The sequence below is a fragment of the Bombus bifarius genome, unplaced genomic scaffold (assembly GCF_011952205.1).
Source record: "Bombus bifarius isolate JDL3187 unplaced genomic scaffold, Bbif_JDL3187 scf7180000010271, whole genome shotgun sequence".
NCBI lineage: Eukaryota > Metazoa > Arthropoda > Insecta > Hymenoptera > Apidae > Bombus > Bombus bifarius.
In genome coordinates this window covers 97,214-118,195 of record NW_022885586.1, presented here as the reverse complement: position 1 = coordinate 118,195, position 20,982 = coordinate 97,214, and the positions used below count along the sequence as shown (strand labels likewise).

General features: G+C 35.8%; 2 protein-coding genes across 4 annotated transcripts; one reads left to right on the top strand and one right to left on the bottom strand.

The window, feature by feature from the left end:
- Positions 1-1,344: 1,344 nt before the first annotated feature.
- LOC117216311 (bumetanide-sensitive sodium-(potassium)-chloride cotransporter) lies at positions 1,345-17,175 on the top strand. The gene is made up of 19 exons (XM_033462925.1): positions 1,345-1,536; positions 7,126-7,264; positions 8,569-8,629; positions 10,635-10,890; positions 11,465-11,718; positions 11,875-11,989; positions 12,083-12,414; positions 12,709-12,940; positions 13,027-13,148; positions 13,247-13,446; positions 13,651-13,798; positions 14,024-14,265; positions 14,336-14,544; positions 14,705-14,816; positions 14,930-15,033; positions 15,310-15,424; positions 15,616-15,761; positions 15,901-16,012; positions 16,099-17,175. Exons 2-19 carry the CDS (start codon positions 7,161-7,163, stop codon positions 16,232-16,234), a joined length of 3,000 nt encoding a protein of 999 aa, XP_033318816.1. The 5' UTR covers positions 1,345-1,536; positions 7,126-7,160; the 3' UTR covers positions 16,235-17,175.
- A 257-nt stretch (positions 17,176-17,432) lies between these two features.
- LOC117216312 (ATP-dependent (S)-NAD(P)H-hydrate dehydratase) lies at positions 17,433-19,438 on the bottom strand. Of its 3 annotated transcripts, none has more exons than XM_033462927.1 (2): positions 19,286-19,438; positions 17,433-18,838 (listed from the first exon to the last, which is right to left on the bottom strand). In XM_033462927.1, the coding sequence occupies exon 2, from the start codon at positions 18,794-18,796 to the stop codon at positions 17,852-17,854; it is 945 nt and encodes a 314-aa protein (XP_033318818.1). In that variant the 5' UTR covers positions 18,797-18,838; positions 19,286-19,438; the 3' UTR covers positions 17,433-17,851. The 3 variants fall into 3 exon arrangements, with proteins under 3 accessions (XP_033318818.1, XP_033318819.1, XP_033318817.1); XM_033462928.1 differs by lacking the exon at positions 19,286-19,438 and adding an exon at positions 19,076-19,164; XM_033462926.1 differs by lacking the exon at positions 19,286-19,438 and adding an exon at positions 18,933-19,014.
- Between the last annotated feature and the right edge of the window lie 1,544 nt (positions 19,439-20,982).

Genomic DNA, 20,982 nt, shown 5'->3' with positions numbered 1-20,982 from the left:
CTCGAATATCATTCACGGTACACGTAGAAAACCGATAGATGTAAACTATAAAAGGTTTATTCGAAAATGTTTAAGACCTTTACTCTGTTTTAAGTTATGCCACTATCAACGCCAACACGCGATAACCTCGAAAGCTTGAAATGTCGTTTTTACGTTCAAATAACATCGTACGATATTTGAAAATGAACCCCCATAAATTTCACAAACAATATTACTTTCATCGCGTATCTCACCTACGTTCGAAACGCGTATCACGAAACGATGCACGTGTTTTAAACAACGCGCCGACAACAACGTGTTTATCGAACTTTCGTTTCCTGCTTCTCCGTTGATATCCAATTAATATCCAAAATTTTTTTACGCAGTCCAATCGATATATTTTATATTGCCAGTGGAGGTTTGCGAAACACAGTTTACTAGCTAGCTAATAATTTCTCTAGCTTGATAACAAAATAAAATGGATAACGTTCCGCGAATACGACAACATTCGAAGCAAACAAAAACATATTCGACAACTGTACTTTTATGTAATTCAATATCTTTATTAGCATAAATAAAAGATTTATTTCGCCCAATAAAATGTTGAAACAGGTACTTTGCCTCGAATATTTTCTTTATATCTCTGTATGTAACTGTGTATATGTTTTAATTAACCTTAAACGCATAAAAATCCGCACCTCACCGATAACTGGTCTCCCGCGTCCTAAAACGAACTTCAAATATAAGAACTGACGATCTTTCTCTGACCTTAATAAATCCGACCCTACGATAGTACCGTATATAAGGAACAAGCCTAGAAAAAAGGAGCGGGGTGAAAGGGTCGGATCGACGAAGACATTCGGCTCGACGAAGACATTCGGCTCACGAAGAAGTACTTCGGTAGCACCCTCGAAAAATGTCAATCACTCCGCAATGCCCAAACAACCCTAAGCTGCCAGGGAAAAAAGAACCCTCTACGCGGTAAATCGAATCCCGACTCTCCACTTCCATCCCCTTCTGCTTTATCCTTGATCGGATGTGACACGAGCCTCGTCCTTCCTGTCTTCATCTCGAGATCCTAGGAAAGTTGGGCGACGCCGATACAACGTTACTAATTGATACGGAATCGATTTCGAGGTATCGGGTCTTTGACTCGTTCGCCAATAAACCAAGTTTCTCCTTCTTCTTTCTGCGGGCGCGTTATTCTTTCGCGCGTTTGCGAAGCCGAAGCCCCCGCGTGCGGACACGCGTATGACGTGTGTTACACAGCGTTGTGGTGGCGGTGATATACGCGCGCGCGCATACAACCGCGTGTGTATTTAAGTAGATGTGCACGCGTGTGTTTGAAAGAGTTTTATGGGGAAAGGGAAGCACGACGCATGCTTCCTTCCTTAATGTCGGCCGGCTCGAGGGATTCGAGTGTTGCACGGTGTGTTCAGTGGCTCGCGTTGGATCTCCGCTGATCGGTCTTACCGTCGCCGAGTGGATCGCGTGCGATCCGTGAATCGGTCGATCGTGTTCCCAGGCTCCCGTTTCGATTGCCAGCCTCGGCATCCCGTGAGTGACAATTCCGTTTTGCGATCCGTTTTCGAAAGGATGTCCTTTCTCTCTTTTTTTTTTTTCTTCTCGCGTTCTGCTCTCTTTTTTCTTCTTTTTCCACGCGTTTCTGCCATAGATCTTGTGCACCGTGCTTTTGCATGATCGGATAGATCGACGAGTGTGCTGTGCTCTTTTGTTCGTTTCGTAAACCGTTTGGAACGTGTACGTTCAATTTTTTCATAGTGCATGGAGGAATGGTGGAAGTTTGAACGCCGAAATGCTTCGTTTTTTTCTCTCTCGCGAATTGCGGCTTGATAGAACATCGTCGAGTGAAAGGGATATCGCAGTTTTTTTCTAATTTTGACATAATCCATCGTAGATCTAACGTTATTAAGATATTTGAGAGATACCCGATATAGTGCCTCGCAACAGGGTGAAAATTGCGTGGAAAGCATGTAAGAGATACGCGTTGTTCTTTATTCGTTTTTTATACACGTGCAAATCTCTTATGGCTACGTGGACAGGTGTATGGTGATTTTCTATCGCGACAGTTTGACGTAATTTATCGATAAGTAAAATGGCGTTGTTCGTCTGAGAGCGTGTCTCGAGGTTTACGTTTGAAACAAGAATCGTCTACGTAATTAGACTTTTAGAATTAATCCAAACGTGCGCAATGTCTTTTTAGGATCGTAAAGTACAACGCGAATAAAAGAATAATCGAGCGTAAGAGGAAAATCCAGTGAATACGTTTGGTCTTAATCCCGAGTAGAGAAAAGTTACGTTATTTTGAAAAACATAGAAAAGAAACTTACGTATGATATTTGGGTTAATGCCATTTTACAAGTTAGTTTGCGATTCCTAATAAATATTGAAATTTTTTTTACGTTGATTGATTTATCAACTCAGCCTAAATCTTATCTCTTGTTACGATCAAACGATGCTACACATTGCGTAAAGTGTAATTTTGGATTACTTTCACAACGAAGAGGTTTACATATTAGATGTTCATACTGTGGGACAAGGTAACTTTGTGATGCTAATTTGAGCCATTTATGTACGCGGATTGATTCTCAATAACTGTACACTGTAACAACGTGGATATGTTCTAAATGAAAGTCTTGCCTCTGTTTGTCGCGAATATTTTTAAACTCGCTATCACACATTATTATATTTGATTTCATTTGAAATATTATAGCGAGAAGAATCGTCACGTTCGTTGGAATACAATTCTTCATTATCAAATCGTAACTCTACTTATCTTATATTCTAATTATTATTCTATAAAATTGATAATAGCAATTTATAATTAATATTCTAGTAATAACAATGAAAATGTAATAAAATGAGCAACGCTGCTAAAACGAATATACTAGTTCATGCGAATTTACACGGGGTTAGTTCGAACAGAATCCTTATACGCCCACGCGATCAGCGATACCGAAGTAGAACGAAAATTATGGCGGAAACGAAAATAGAACGATTTACCAAAGAAAAATAAGTGCATGTTACAGTGTTAATTCTTATTTCACGACGTTTCGTATACAACTTTGAAGTTGAGTTGCAGGCGTACGCACTTAAACCGAGACTCGAAACTAGTTGAGTCCACTATAAACCCTCCAACGTGTCTGTATACAATGTATACAAGGTCGTACATACATAGAGAACGTAACGTAATCAAGAATTTTTTAGCGTAAACTGTTATCTGCGTGTTGCTAAACGCAGAGTTATGCTTTCGAATAAGAAATCTCGCGAACTTTTTCCTTGCCACGGTATCCGTGAATTTTAACCCACATTTTAACTCCAGCTTCTTCAAATTTTAATTCCAGTCGTTCGTGTCTTTATGTTACCGTAATTATATCTCTTTTATATTATTACTGTTTCCACGTTCTCTTCGATTTCTTCTATACTTTTAAATTCTTATCTCTGCAACTATATTCCGATGAAATTCGAAGAAGACCAGACAAATTTTAAGAATACCACGATTTTCTATCAGTTCCATCTACCCGAATCGGCCAAATTTCCGATCGGTTTTGGTTCAGACTCGCTTATTTCTATTCGACTCGATGCTTGACATTCGGAAGCCAAGAAACTCCAGCATTTGTATTCATCGAAACAAACGTCTTCGTACGTAAATTTGAAACTTGAAAATTTTGATAGATTAGAATATCGACGAAAATAATAACGCGGATAGAAGATCGAGTTTAGATATTTTTCAGTGAGAAACTTGCCGGCATTTTCACGTAGAAATATGCAGCAAACCGTAAATGATATCGTTGCTACAGCCGAAGTTTGCCTTGAATTTCTGACTTGTTAAATAATGCTTTTGAACAGTACAACGCTATTTTTATCTGTCGTGCTAGTAATCACCAACAGTTTGCGAGTTTACCAACGATATGGTAAATTACAATTTCTTCGAGAAGACCTTGCACTGTTTTTCCAATATTATTTTCACGTATGGTCGATCGTATCGATGATTAATTATCGATGTTACGTCGCCGAGCTTTTCTCTTTTTCATTCTTTTTCAAATTTCATTAAGGAGCCGATCGAATCATTAGATTGGCGCATAAGAAATCTTGTTTCTTCCAAGTTCGAATTGATCGCATCAATGTCGTCCATTAGAAATTTCCTATAAATGACACACTTATTAAAAATCCTAAAAAATAGTCATTGCACTATTATTTCGATTGATTAGATCGCATTCCTTTCCAGACGTTCGGGCTCAGCATTCCATTGTTTTGATAAGGATTGTGAAAACATCATAGAAAGGGATGATAAAGTTTCTTCGGTCAACATCATTTAACGTTACGTTATTTTCGTTCACGCTTACTGATTTTATTCGATTATTCAGTTCGACTGCTGCGAATGAATTTGAATCGATCAGTCGATGCTATCGTTCCATCAAACTTGTAACAATTATTAATATTTATGGTACAGAAGATGTACGAAGGGAAGATCGTACAAAGAAAGTGAATTACGACGCGACGATACCGATTGTTCTCGTGTTTCATTTGCAGTACAAAGAGAAGCACAATTGAAAAGTTGAAACGATAAGCAACGTCGAGTTGTCGATCGAAAAAATTTTGTAAAGTACAAAAACAATAGCGTAACAGTGTGTTGGAAGATTAATCAAATAATAATCCTTAGAGATTAGGTTTGAAGATAATTCGCGATTATCTGTTGCATTTCATAAACATTGAATTGAACTTTAATTGCGTTGGAGTAGTATAGAGATATATTTTATGGAACATAAAGGAACAACGGCACTCAAATATAAATTTAACGCAACTGGCCAAAGATACATACAAATTATCCTTATTTTGAAATATGTTCTATTTCTCTATTTATATTTGACGTTCGCGTTCACGATCACGGTCATGGGCATGGGCTGTTTGGCAAAATTCTAGATACCAAGCTGGAAACCGGTAGGAAAAATGTGTCGAAAATTTATTTGCTTTGGCATCGCACCGCAACGCATCACACGATTCAAGGTAGATGTAAAAGAAGCTTACCGAATATACGGAGATACAGAAACCATATGATATCGTGCAGTTATAACTAAGCGAAGTAACAAAATTAATAGATGTTTTTAAATGGAAGATCAACTCGATATTAAGGATATAGCGTTCTTAAAAATTTCTCACGGACGAAACCTGCGTGATAAATATCTCGTATCGAGACGAGTAACTGGCACTCGATACGGTAATTCTTCCAGTATTATCCAATTCAAAAATTATCCATGGTAATTTCAAATGACTCACCGTATGCGTCATCATATTTTGAGTTCGCTATCGTAATGAATAAAAATGTGCAAATGACGCGCAAAGATATGCGTTAAAAGTAGCGATAATGTTGCTTAATTATTCGCCTGCGACACTTGCGTTTCAATATATACAACAGGCTGCATGCTGTTTCAAATAACTGAACTAATTACGGACGCTCTTTGAGCATTAACTTTTCAAAAACTCGAGTACCGTGTCGTTTGATAGCGGTTAATTATTTTCCAATGTCGATTTTACCTCGATCCTTCGGTTCGCGCGACTAACTTGCATTCGAACGTGGTAATCGATTTTCATCCCCTTGCTTCTATATCGAAAATCGCTTAAAACTGTGAACGAAGCTTGGAAATATTGAAATAAAGGAACATTGTCCTATTTATAATAATCTTTGTACGCGTCAATAAATTACTATAAAAGATTATCAGATTAGATTTTAACGATTCGACCACACCTCGTCTAAAGAGGACTTAGAAACGCGTGCTGGCGTTTATTGGCGCCAGCCTTCTGTTCTCAGGACAGTTTTCTGAAAACGTAGTGTCAATATTCTCGGTAGGGTCAGGATGAATGAAACTCGAGTTTAGCCATTCGCCAGGCGTTACGAATTCCGGGATCATGGCCAAATAGTTTCGAGAGAATTTCTCGCGACGACGCAACGACGAACGGAAGAGGCGAAGTATTTCGCGAGGGCTCGAACGCTTTCGCTCGAACTTGCAGGCAACGGATGCGGCTTTCTTCGAAAATCTATTTTTCCGTCGACCTCCGCGCACACGCGACTCCACTTTCTGCCTCTCTGACTTGACGATCTTCAAAAATACGCGAAGGCTACAAGGATGAGCGGGTGAACAGGCGGTGGAATCAGCGCGAGTATGCGCGCACCGTCCTGTTTCTGTTTTTTCATCTCTCTCATTATCTTAGGCGAGAAGTCAGCTGGCAGATTTGAATAATCGAAAGAGGAAGGACGGTGAATCATGAGTTCTTCGACTCTGACTGATACGTTTTTCTGGTTGATCGATGGCGACGCTTGGAACGCTGTTCTTCGACTCTTTCACATTTTTCTCCTTCAGAAAGATAAAAATGACCGTGGTATATAACGTTGAAACGATTGTTCTTCGTTTGATATAGATACGTAGATTTTCACAGAGCTATAATCTTGCAAATTTTCGCGTTAATACTCGTCGAATGTTAAACAGGAAGTACGATAATGCGAGGATTTTCTCAAAGAGTGTTGCTAATTAGAGAATATTTTACACGGTATTCATGTATTACATGAATTTGCGCGTAGCGAGTCTACGCCGTAGAATAAAAGACTCTTTTGATTTTTCACGCGTCCTGGAAACTCGATTGATACGTTCACGGCGGCGAGTAAGGGTTAAATTTGGCGATTCGACGAAACGCGAATTCCTTTCAAACGATTAAGTCGATTCGCTAAGTGCACGCGCTACGCGATATTACAGGAACATTTCGATTTTACTAATTTCCTATTTCCGGGAATGATAATAAACTTATCGTCGCACGCTCACACTTTGGCACATTTATCGCGACAGTTTGCCAAATATTTTAGATTTCACAGGTGATCATATTTTCGTCACTCGAACGACACGCACTCGGTTACAATTCTACTGGCATTGTCCCAGCAATCTGACAAATCTTTTATTAGATTTCTACAGAATGTACATCAACGGCGTAAATTACGTAACGTAAAATGATCACGATCTCGGTCAATTTGTCAAACATCTTTCTCGCCTTTATCTGCGTCTATTGTGTGATACAAGTATCTCGTTGTAAAGGCTTATAATTGAAACTAAAAGCGCTTTTTCCTTATCATTGCAGATTCAACGAGACGCTGTTGATTTGTACTTAAAACTATGGATGATGAGGTGATTAGTGGAGGCCAAAATAACAAGAGATCACCAATGACCCTAAACGTTAGCGGCTTGTGGGACGTGGTGCCACGATTAGATCATTATAGGTATGTGTATGTGTATGTGTGTGTGTAGGGGCGTGCGAAACTATACCGTAAAAATAATACCTGTATGCGTTTATTCGAAGGTTATAACATCGAATATAAAAATAAATCCTCAAAAATTCCGAAAAGATGCACAGTGACTCGTTGAAAATAACGCTACGCGTTTAGAATCGACTTTAAATTAAAGGATACAGCGCGAGCGTTCTTCGTCCGACAGACGACGATTTATTGTAATTTTACCATTATTATTGTCCCAGCGAGAAAAGCTATTTCTATGTTTCACAATAACGTGTACGTATCTTTTCTGTTTTACGTTTAAGAGATTAATGATCTTCCGATACTTTGTTGACGAAACGAAACAGTTAATTTCTCAATATCGGTCGGAGGGACGTATCTCCTATCTAATTAGCTATTTTTTGCAACGTTATTTAAAAACCCGTTTCCTCTAAACGAGGAAATAATTTGCTTTTTTTTTCTTTTAGCGACACAATAAAATTACTTGGTTATACATCGATCGTTAAATTGTTTCTTTCACAGTTAATAAAAATCATTAGACATATTTAATTCACAGTTCTCAAAGGTCTCGCCGTTATTTTCTACGGAGTAAAATCTCGTTCGAACAAAGATTCTATAATTGAGATTATTTCTGTAACAAATTAAAGTATGTCGTTCTTCCTATCAAATGTTCATCTTCAAAAATTAAACAATAATATGCTTTCAACAAGGTTGAAACTCTCGACGTCTATTTCAGTATCACTTACTACGTACTTGCCTCCTACGTGCTTTCCTTCTCAGTTGCGACAAATTTTTTCCCTGAGATCGATTTTCTCGCGTAGCATTTGTCCTTAATGTCTTTGAAAGTTGACAGAAAGTATACGACCACCGAGTAGTGGATATCTCGGATGTTCTGTAATTTCTTTCCATGTAACTGCAACTATGTAACTACAGTCTTGTCACTAGAACTACAATTTGTAACTCTTATTAAATTAAATCTTAAACGCTTGCGATAAAGCAATGGATATGCTTCTGGAAATAAATCATCTCGTTTGAACTATTATTTGAACCATTGGTATTATAATAAAACGCAAGAGATAAAAGTACATTTCACATCTAACGTTACATGGAAGATCTTGTTAATTATTCCATGATTTTAGGGATACTGTTCCCAATTTCGTGAAAAATTCTCCTGCCGAACATTATCTAATTGTCCATTCCTCAAATCGTTCGATAGTTTATCCTAACTTAATTAGCCGCTGTAGGCTCACTAATACCATTACCGAAATTCACAGGCACGTTTCTGTTTGTAGATTGAGTCGTCGTGCTAAGAGGCCATCGCTGAGCACCCTGCACGAAGGAAATCTTATAAAGGTAAGATTGCCACACCCTGTAGACATTTGTCGTACTACCCCTTGTTTCTAATATCATCGAATGCATCGAAAAATATCTCGTAATCGTCGAGGTTCTCGCATCCGTGCGTTAATTATTTTTCATTCGTTGAATAGAATACGTTCGATGATAATGTGTCTCATCGATCGCGCGAGAATTCCGTGGCAAAAAAATCTGCAGTTTCCAAAGTATTATAACGGGTAGAGGGTATAACGGGAGTCACCGTTAAACGTGAACATAAAATTCTATAAATTTGATCTCGCGACAGATTCGCCAATTTCTCCCTTTCACTTTTACGTCATAATTATCCTTTGTGATATATTTCCATCGTGTTTGTCTCCAAGTAACGTAAAACGCTACATTATTAAATCGCATACACGTCATAGTTATTAACGACGGTTGCTTCAAATATTATAACAGAAAACGCTTTAGCGCAATGTGAATAAAGGGGATGAAATAGTATGGTCGGCTTCGTGTTTCGACATAATCGGAAATACGTAAATTTATACACGTCGGTGAAGTGTTAACGACGCGTGTAGGAATATAGGTCACGTATCCCATTTGCAAATGTGAGAATGAAACGCGCGACAGAGAAGGGATTAGAAATGCAAATGCAACAACATTCATTAGATATATATATATACGTGCAATTGTTCGTAGAAACCGAGTATTTTTCATCGATGACTCACAATCGGTTTAAAGAATCGTCGCGTTCCTTAAAAGACTCGAACAGGTGAACTATTTTCTCCGCTTCTCATTTGCATTTCCATTGTACATTTAAGATAAAATTCCTGTCGAGTGCTCTCTAACGAACAGGATAAACTCTTTCAACACGAAGAGAGTTAATTGCCAAATATTATACGAGATACTCCAAATTCTTTGATTGACGTACTGTTTTCGAGGAAATGAAGTGAACGTTGCATAACGCGTGCATTAGAAGTGATAAAGCTAATCTCGACTCGTCTCGTCGTAGAGTGAAATAACACCCGGAGGAGCTGCCTCCCTCGGCAAGGACGATCGAACTTATAACGAGAGACGTGAGGGAGACAGTATATTAAGTTTACACAGCAGTAAATACCAGCTGCGAGAGAAATTAGAAAAGATATCAATTTTGAAATCCCCGTCGTTCTCGAAGGTCATTGTAATAGGTTTGATAATGAAACGCGACATAATGCGTTTATCCGATTATTATTTATCCATATTTTTCTTCGGTAAATTATTCACGTTAAGAGATTGTCATTTTTCGGGTACAAAGATACATTCACAGACTAACAAAATTTGTCTTATTTATCTCTTTTAAATGTTATATCGAATTGTACGCAATTGTTGGTATCCTCTTCGTCCATGTAAAACTACTCTCAACTCTCTGAACTCTCTGAACTCTCGAAACAATACGAAGATCGGACTCTGTATTTCCAAATCCTCTGGCGAAAACTATCGCATACGTTGCAATCTTCAAAGATAAACAACGATCACATACGTACGGATTATCACATTGTCCATCCATCTCAATATTGCATTGCACGAACATCACGGGCATATTATTGTGTTACTAAAGCCGAATTTACACCGTTCCTCCAAAGTGAAACGACGTAAATTCGACTTGTGTAAACAAGGTGTCAACTACGTTTATTTATTCGTAATTCTTCGAATTCGACTGCAACATTTTAGGAACATATTTTCCAAGTGTTGTATCATTGATTTATCAAAAAAAAAAAAATCGATTTTTCAGTCTTGTTGCACGAGAATCCCTCTTTAACTGAAGCTTCTGTGAAAGATACTAAATTTGAGAGAAGTAACATGGAAGTCCTAAAATGTTCCAATTATAAATTAGTTAATTAGTTAATATTTGGAAAAATTCATCGAATTTCGTTGAATACGAAATCTCGATGAAACTATGCGCGATTAGAATTTTATAGAAAAGAATGACACCTCGTATACACCGATTTAACAGAGGGCAATAGAGAGATAAATTTGGAAATTTCAGGACCCAAATATAGAGGCTGGTCAGATCGGAGTAACTCAGCAAGGACACACGGGAATAAAATTAGGATGGATCCAGGGTGTCCTCATACCATGTCTGCTCAATATATGGGGTGTAATGCTTTTCCTGCGGCTGTCATGGGTAGTAGCACAGGCGGGCATACTGCAGAGCATCATCATAATCGGAATATCGGCAGCTGTCTGCGTCATCACAACGCTTAGCCTGAGCGCAATTAGTACTAATGGGGAAGTAAAGGGAGGTGTGTTACGGGTCCCCCGTTCTTTCTCGTCCTCTTTTTTCCTTTTTCCAAGGAGTGGTGCCATGTACTTTGTAGTCGTTACATTCGCCTCGCCAGAGTCGAACATTGACAATTGGTTTTTCCACGAAGTGGAAAGTCGTCCTTGAAAAATAACCGCGCGATATCCCAGCTGCAACGATTTGCCTATAAAAAAAATGCAAATATGTACATTATGAGAAATTTCCCACTGATAGATCTCTTTCTATTCTAATATTTGTCTTATCCACTTTTATGGAATATCGTTTCGATCTTATTAAAACTGACAGAATTCTAATACGAGCCATCATTTTCAAACTATATGTTCAAAGAGACTGGATTTTGAATATTTCAATTAATGTCGAAATTTTTCGTATGTAACACGCTGTAAATCTTAATTCGATGATCTTCGCGTAAAAGCTCTCGGGAGAAACTTCTTTCCTCCTCACGAATTTCATTTCCCCCCCTATTTACTTCCATAGAAACGAAAGAAAATCGTATTACTATATTTCTAAATAAGTCGTTAAGTCCAATGACGTATAAGTTGAAATTTCTATAGGTGGTATATATTTCATCATATCACGGACTCTGGGAGCGGAATTTGGAGCCTCGGTAGGGATCGTTTTTGCATTTGCAAATGCAGTTTCGGCATCGATGAATACCATTGGTTTCTGCGACTCCCTGAACGATTTGTTACGAGAGCATAACATGCAAATCATTGACAATGGGGTAAACGACGTTCGAATCGTCGGAATAATCGCGTTGATCGTTATGATCATGATTTGCGCGATTGGAATGGAATGGGAGTCAAAGGTATTTATTTTATGTATTTCGATAGAAAAATTAATCGTTTTCGTGTGTCGTACAAGTCCGTGTTTTGCTCTGCTGTATATGTAAATAATTTGATGCTTCTAACTTCCAAATATTTTCTTTTTTTTTTAAGATGTTTGATAAAACGAGTTCTTTCAGGCTCAAAACTTCCTTATAGCCATCATCGTCGCAGCTATTTTCGATTTTCTGATTGGTACTATCATAGGACCTAAGAATACGACGCAAGAAGCATATGGATTTCTTGGATTTTCCTGTACGTCAAATACGATTACTTTATAGGAGTGTATTACACAAAAACCTATTTATACGCTATTATCTCTGAACGAATCGTTTCTTAAATTCTCAGCTGAAGTATTCATGGACAACCTGGGCCCCGATTATCGTTTTTCCGAGAACAGCAACCAAACGTTTTTCTCCGTGTTCGCCATTTTCTTTCCATCTGTAACGGGAATTCAAGCTGGCGCCAATATCTCCGGCGATTTAAAGGATCCAGCGAGCAGCATACCGATCGGAACACTTCTTGCGTTGCTAATCTCGATGCTGAGTTATGTCACTTTTGTCTTCTTCGCTGGTGGAGCGGCCCTAAGGGATGCCAGTGGGCTTGTCGGTGCAAATGATACGATCGTAAGCTGCATTCCGAACGTCAACTGCACTTACGGATTACACAACAGTTACTCGGTACGGAATTCCTGTGACACTATTTAAAACACATTAACATTAAAACGTTATCGAATATTAAAATCAAAACTATACGGAGAAAGAAATTACAATGAAGAAAATAAAATGAAATTAAAGCGAAAGTTGGAAAAATTGCTATCGTCTATCTACGTTAAGTTACGAACTTATCACTCGGCTGACTTTAGTTTTAAGTTTCGTATTTCTTAAATAGATCGCAGGGCGAGCCGATTATTATTTTTCTAAGAACTTCCAGCGAATAGATTTACAGTGTGGTTTTATATTCTTTGCTCGTAGGTGATGCAACTTATGTCGGTATGGGGTCCGTTGATCTACGCCGGCTGTTTCGCGGCAACCCTCTCTACAGCGTTGACAAACTTGCTATCGGTACCACGATTGATACAGGCGCTGGGACAAGACAGAATTTATCCCGGTTTGATTTACTTCAGCAAAAGTTACGGGAAACACGGTGAACCTTATCGTGGTTACGTGCTCACGTTCTTCGTAGCAGCGTTGTTCCTCTTGATAGGTATCGAGAAATTTGCAACTGCCGATATTAGACTTCTAGCGTTTAAATTAAAATAGCGAAATAATACAAATCATCTCACTTTTCAGCAAACTTGAACGTGGTCGCGCCTCTAATCTCAAACTTTTATCTGGCATCGTACGCGTTAATTAATTTTTGCACCTTTCACGCGGCGCTTATTCGGCCGCTTGGATGGCGACCCACATTCAGAGTGAGTAACCAAAGTAAACAGATATTTTAAGAGCACATCTTGAATAATCAGTGGCTATCAAACAAGGAGGGAAATTCAGTGAAGCTTCTTTTTTACAGTATTACAACACCTGGTTGTCTTTGTTCGGTTTTATTACGTGCGTGTCCATAATGTTCCTCATTGATTGGGTGACTTCGCTGGTCACGTTCGTCATCATCTTCGCATTGTATCTGATAGTGGTGTATCGGAAACCAGACGTGAATTGGGGTAGCAGCACGCAAGCACAAACCTACAAGACAGCACTTTCTATCGTTTATCGGTAAGAATATTATTATAATTCCATTATTTTTCTTAAGTTGGTCAAATTCAAATATGTACCATGTACGCGATGTTACCATTTCGTATAGACACGTTTAAAGCGCGCTATTTACCAATTTATTTTATCTGACGTCGTACTTTCTATTTTCAACTGCCTCGCGATATAACATAATTCTCAAATGTATGTTCAAATTAAATGTTGCAGATTGAATTCTATCGACGAACATGTCAAAAATTATGCTCCACAAATTTTGGCACTGAGCGGAGCTCCTGGCGCCAGACCAGCGTTACTGCATCTGGCAAATCTCATCACGAAAAACCATTCGCTACTGATTTCCGGTGAAATACACCCAGTACGTGGTTTAGATAAGTGGATTTAGACACTTTAACTTTTAAACATTCCTAAAATACTGCGTTTCCGATTAGTCGCTGTAGCCACATTTTTTCAACCAGTTATTTTCTGATGATATTTTTATCTTCCACTGTCATGCTAGTATCGTGAATCCTCTCGTATCGAGAATCTAAATTGGATTTTCAAACACCCAAGATTAACAAAAACGACTTTCGTCTCTTTCCAGACTCGTTTGTCGTACCGTTTACGATCGATGCGACTGAGAAACGGTTATGCATGGTTACATCAACAACGTATAAAGTCGTTCTACCATGTAGTGGAGGATTTAAGCTTCGAACGTGGTGCATCAGCTTTGATGCAAGCAACAGGTGTCGGCAAGTTGGCACCGAACGTTGTTTTAATGGGTTACAAAACACACTGGTCAACGTGTAACCACAAGGATCTGCAAGAATATTTCAATGTTCTTCAGTAAGTCAATTAGCGTTTATCACGGTGTCCGCGATAATGAGAATATAACGAAACTTTGTACCGTTTCTAGTAACGCATTCGATCAGAAGTTAGCGGTAGCGATGTTACGAATCGCGGAGGGCTTAGATTGTTCGGAAGTTGCAACCGCCAATGGGGATGACGAACATGGTGTTTTAGCGCAAAGTAGCTACGATTTGACTGGAAGCACTTTGATGCACGTGGATAGCAATTTGTCAATGTCCAGCCAAATTCCAAGGGTGCAAAGCGTGCCAACAATAGGTATCTATGAGTTCGATTGATCAGGTTATGATTAGATTCGTTAAAAAATCTCTTTTCCTTTACCTTAGCTACCTTTATCGTGATGTTCAGCAGCGTTCGAACTCCACCTGGAATTCTTCATTTGAAATTCATTATACCGATCGATATAATTTTGTTTCAGGAACGCAATTCGTGCCGGTAGACGCTCCACAAATTGTTAGAGATTCGCCTACTCACGGAAGTGCTCGTGACCATTTGAAGAACAAACGAAAACACGCGATAGAAAAATTAATGTAGGTGAAGATTAATTTCAATGAGCATCTACAGACGTTAAGCGTTACATCTGTATTTTTGGTAATTGTGTTAATCAGAAAATGTTATTTTATATTTTAAATTATCTCTACAGGGAGAAACGGCATGCGATGACACCGGTTCCTGAACGCTTAGCGATTTTCCAAAGAAAGCACAAGAATGGTACGATCGACGTGTGGTGGTTGTACGACGATGGAGGTAATTCATAAAATGTTTACAGGTGTCTACAATCAATATCACTAATCGATATATTTATCTGGTCGTATTCAATTAATCTATATTTAATTAATCTATATGATATAGATGTCTTTCTATTTCATCTAAATGATTTAATCAACAATGTACCTTTGACGTATTCCAGCAGATAACTGAATGAGATTAATATTAATTTTCGAAGAATAATCTTTCAATAATTTCAATAATTTCTCAATTAGGTGTACTCATTTTTAAGTGGTAGACATTTTTATTCAACAGGTTTGACGATTCTTCTTCCTTATATAATCAGCACACGCTCGAATTGGGAGCATTGTAAAATGCGAATTTTCGCTTTGGCCAATCACAAACAAGATATAGTGGCCCAGGAGAAGGAGTAAGTTAAATGTCCAAAAAAAGTATGATTCGATTTAGATTTTATATACTTATAAATAATCGTATAATCGAGTAGATTAAATACAAGTGATTTTTTGTTCGTATCTTCGACAAAAGAATTCCTTAATTAAAAATAGCTTTAATTGGAAATAATCCATGTGATCATCGATCATGTATATTAATAATTTACAGAATGACCGAGATAATGGCAAAATTCAGGATAAGATACACCAGTTTGAAAATGGTAGACGACATAAGCGTTCAACCAAAGCAAGAAACGCTAGATTTCTTCGATAAACTTATATCTGACTTCCGAAAAAACGAGCCTGACAACACAGGTATTTTACCAGATTACATATACATATCTATTGAAAAAAGATCATTTATTTATTTCAAAGGAAATATATCAGTATGATCATTTCAAACGTCAATAATTATCAGGCTACTTGAAATGATAATTTCAATATCTCGTTGCAGAATGTTGTGTAACAGAAATTGAACTTCAGTCTTTAAAAGATAAGACGTACCGGCAACTCAGACTGCGAGAATTATTATTGGAGAATTCCAGTCAATCCACGTTGGTTGTAATGTAAGTGCATATTTTACTAGACGACTTATGAAATTAATAAACGAACAAACAAGCAGTTATTTACAAATGATTTTGTTAAATTGCAGGTCGTTGCCAATGCCAAGGAAAGGAGCGGTTTCAGCGCCACTGTACATGGCGTGGCTGGAAGCTTTAACTAAAGATATGCCACCAACACTCTTGATACGCGGAAATCATACTTCTGTCTTAACGTTTTACTCGTAGTTCACCGACATTATTCTTAAACAATAATATAATTTTAGTATCTAGATGAATTTACGTTGAATAACATCACGAAAACGTCTACGCAATTAGCAAAGACATCTTCTGATGTGGACAGACAGTATTCGGTATATTCATGCCAAAAGTTATATAGATACTATGATTTGTTTTCGTTTTTATACAGTATTCATTAAACGTCAAGCCCGGTGGTACTTGCTGACGAGATTATTTTAACGTAGAAATGAAAGACAACAATATATGGGACTATCAATAAGTAATAGCCTCATAACTTTGATACTTATAGGACTCTAGGACGCGTTAATGATGAAATATACACTACAACTATTCTTAGAATGTATTGTACTTTGAAGCGTGGAGATGTTTTATTTAGTTAGCGATCAATGACTTTTATATGATAATACACACGATTATCTTTAACATATACTATTAATACGACATATAGTACAATAGACAGATAAAGTAGAATTTAAATTTTCATTAAATACGCATTGAAGTTAATGACGTATAACTAAATAATTTAATAATAGTATGACGTACTTTATATGTTAACGTCTTTTTAACTGATCTAAATGTATAGTATTATACTTAAGCAACGAAGGACGAGATATTTCTTACTTCCCATCAGTAATATATTTTTTCATTATAGAGCTGTGTACCTACTTAAGAAAATTCTTGTTACTGAAATTCCGATTGCATAAAAAACTTATATAAATGCTTAAAGATATGATTCACTTATTTTTACAAAAGTATTTTCTATTTTAAATAATACGATACTTAATAATACAGTACTTAACTATTATTGATCATTAATTATTATCGTTATTACTGATGCTCGAATAGGAAATATTCTTTTTGGTTTCATATAACTTTTAGTTACGTATAAACAAAGTACAGAACAAAGCTTAATTGTGAATTGTTTTAAATCACGCCTCATAGATTATTTAATTAACACTAAAATAACGTAAACAATTTTCAGTACTGAACAAGTTATTATTATACTTCATTCTTTAATTTCTAAATTAATTAATTTCTGAATTAAATCAACGATTCATTTTGTAAACATAAATTCGATAATCTTTCTGTATAAACTTGTAAATGAAAACTTTTTCACAGTAAGATATTACTGAAATGCACCATTTGTAAATATGAAGATAACTAAAAAAAGAACAATTAGTAGAAGTAAGTCTATGAAAGCTTATAAAATGTTTTATTTATTTTGTAATGCATTTAATGACATTAAAAAGATCTATCATTAGTTATAATAAATTCATTGTGATTTTTACATTCCTGAATTTATATAATTTTCCTTTCTAACGATATCACTTCATGATTTAATGATCCAAAAATATACTAAATTTTTATGTACTATAAAAAATTAAGGAATTATAGATATAATTCAGGAATCAGTGCTTCGTGTTCGACTTCTCCCATTGAATGAAGATGTTCTATAATCAATATCAATATTATTATTAATTATTATTAACCGATTTGTACAACATATACATAAAGATTTTATATTTAAAACTTTTATAGAAAAAACAATTTTGTTTCATACAAAAATATTTTACATCAGAATTATAGTCATTTTAGCTAAGTAGCTCACTTGTTACAATGAGTTTCAAAAATTCTAGCAAAAACTGGCTGTATTTGTTCCAATATATCACATGTTAGCATTCCCCTTTGCTTTATCTTGTATGCAGATGCATTACATTCTCTTACTAATCTAGATGCAGCGTAACTTGCAGCTATTGGAGGTGACAAAGCACTTTCACTACTTCCAGCGCAAATAGCCCACCACCAAAATACAGCCAACGCGCCAGATAGTAAGTCTCCTTGACCTCCGCATCTTCTTCCAGAACCTGCTAATCCACATGACACAGCTTCTGTACCTTTATGTCCATCTGCAATTACATCCTTCGCTCCTTTGTGCAAAATTACTACATTTTTGCCAAATGCATCTGCCAAATGTTTAACATCGTTAGCTTTAATCATTGGTGTAGGTTGAACATTTTTGTCCAGTACTCCTTTAACAAGACGACTGAATTCCATTGCATTAGGAGTAAGAACTACACCTGGATACTCTTTTATAATATCAGGCTTTTGGCTAATTAGAAATAATCCATCCGCGTCAATTACTAGTGGCTTTTTCATATCACGACAAATTGAAATTAATTCAACAATTGTTTTAAATATTTTATCATCTCTACCAAGACCTGGTCCGATAACGATTACATGCAAACGATCAAGCCATGGTCTTACTTGTTTAATCGCATCATATTGATCTAAAACTGGATGAACAATAGGTTCTGGGCTAAATGATTTCAAAGGAATGCTTGCGTCTTTCGCACAAAATATGTGCACTAAGTCACATCCAGTGCGAAGTGCACTCATTGCTGCATAATACGGGGCACCAGTGTATTCCATACTACCACCAAATATTCCAATTCTACCATCTTGTCCTTTATATTTGGTATTATTCAAATTTGGAATTATTTTTCTTATTCCTTTTAACATACGCTCATCAACTGACACAGATGTTGCCATAGTGGAAACTAATGGGCACTTGACTAAATTCCTGTAGGCAAACTGCAAAATACCAAGAGCCATTCCTCAATTTAAGAGGTTAATCTTAATAGTTACTTTCCTCTTACAGATGATATATATAATGATTGATGCGAACCTTTCCTAACATATATATCTTATCATTTGTTGTAAAATATATATTTTTCAGCAACATTTACATATATAATAGATACAATATATATGATAACAATGGTGTATAAATAAATACATTAAGATAAAAGAGATAAAATACAATAATACCTGCGATGTTCTTAATATCTAATTGACAATATATACTGTTTTTTTTTTGTAGCAATTATTAATTGATTAGAAGTCGAGCAATAATACAGAAACACAAGATATGATAAAAAGTAACAATAACCTAAAAAAGTAGATTGTTCTACTTTATTCGTATGAAACTGTGCATATTTTTTATGTTTTTATGCCTAAAATACTGATTTAATAATTTACCTAAACACCTTTTGAATTTGTTTTGTTACATAGAAAAAGCAGGATAACAAAAACTGAAAATTTTTAAACAAGACAGTACGAAAGTATTAACAAGTGTACGATTGAAAACTTTAAAAAACAATTGTCACTTTGATGTCGGCCATTAACTATTTGAAACATTATGAAGATTCGTACGTTCATTTATAAATAGGGATCAAAGATTTCGAGAATGAATAAAATTGATAAATTACGTCTATATATAAAATAATACACATACATATGTATATATGTAGCTATATTAGATGTTTGCCGAAAATTATTATTCCATACGAATATTTTAAGTATATTGTCTATTCGTCACTCGTTTTCCTTTAAACATTCAAATGCCTAAATCATACTTCGGTAACTTTCATTTTATAATAGATTTTAATATACAATTCCTTGAATATACCATCAATTTGTTAGCGCAGCCCCTTTTGTAAAATACAAAAATGTGTTTATTTATGATATACATACAAATAATAAATATTTTATAAGCTAACAAGATATAGTTCCTAATATTTACAATATTATGAAATTTTAGTTAATTTTATCTACAGAAAGAACGAAAAATACACATAACCTCTATTTTCATACTACAAACATAAATTGTGTTATGCAAAATATATATATATATGTATGTATATAAGGAATCATATTAATGAAACATTTGAATTCATACTGTACGATAGTAACCTTGGAACACACAATTAATACGTCACCAAATATTAGTAGTCACTATACTAAGTAGCGTATTCTAAAATTCACATGGTCTCCGTCCATTCATGGTTTTGCACTGTCAATGAATGACTCTGTTCAAATCGTTATTCGTATTTTTAAAGGTTCGAGCAATAGTAGGATAATAAGTTTATTCGAAAAAAGACTTTTCTTCTTCTTTTGAATAAATATTTATAATGAAACTAGCTACTCTCTATTACTCTTTCCCTTTCAAACTTAATTATAATACTTCAATAATTCACACTTTGTTAATAACTATTAATGATGTTTAGATCGCAATAATTTTGAAGGAACCATTAATAACTGAATTGATTACATCAATAAGAAGAGAAAAAAGATAAGTTAACCTAAGAAGTTACTTTTAGGTCAATTTTATCTGAAAATGTCGTAATATTGGCGGAATAAGCTAAATCGTAATCTAAATTTCAATCAAAGTAAAGCTAGTCAAGTACATTGTTTATTAATACAATTAAATTGTTAAGTACTGGTCGCTAATACGTTGTTGTTTTTTCATATGATATATCAAGGTGAAAAACTATACACTTTGAAAGAATGCATATGTTGATAATAAAGGGAGACAGTGTTGATTAGATAATATATTTTATTAAATACATGTAATAACTTTAAGAGAAAAGTTAGTTTTACATTTCTACCATCCATTTTATGCATTTAACGCTTAAGTTTCTATACATTAATTTTTAAAAACGTTGAGACGTTCTGAACTTTTAATCACTCAATAATAAAAGGAACATTAAAATCTGCGTGAAGTAAATTCCGACTAATTTAATATTATTTACTAACATCTTCTTCAATTAAGTATAATTTTAATGAGAATTAACGTGATTTTACTATTCTTGTGCAGAATCTTGCATATCATGAGCAAATGTCAAAATGTCATATTCGCTCGAACGTGCGTAGATAGACGTCATAATCAAACAATT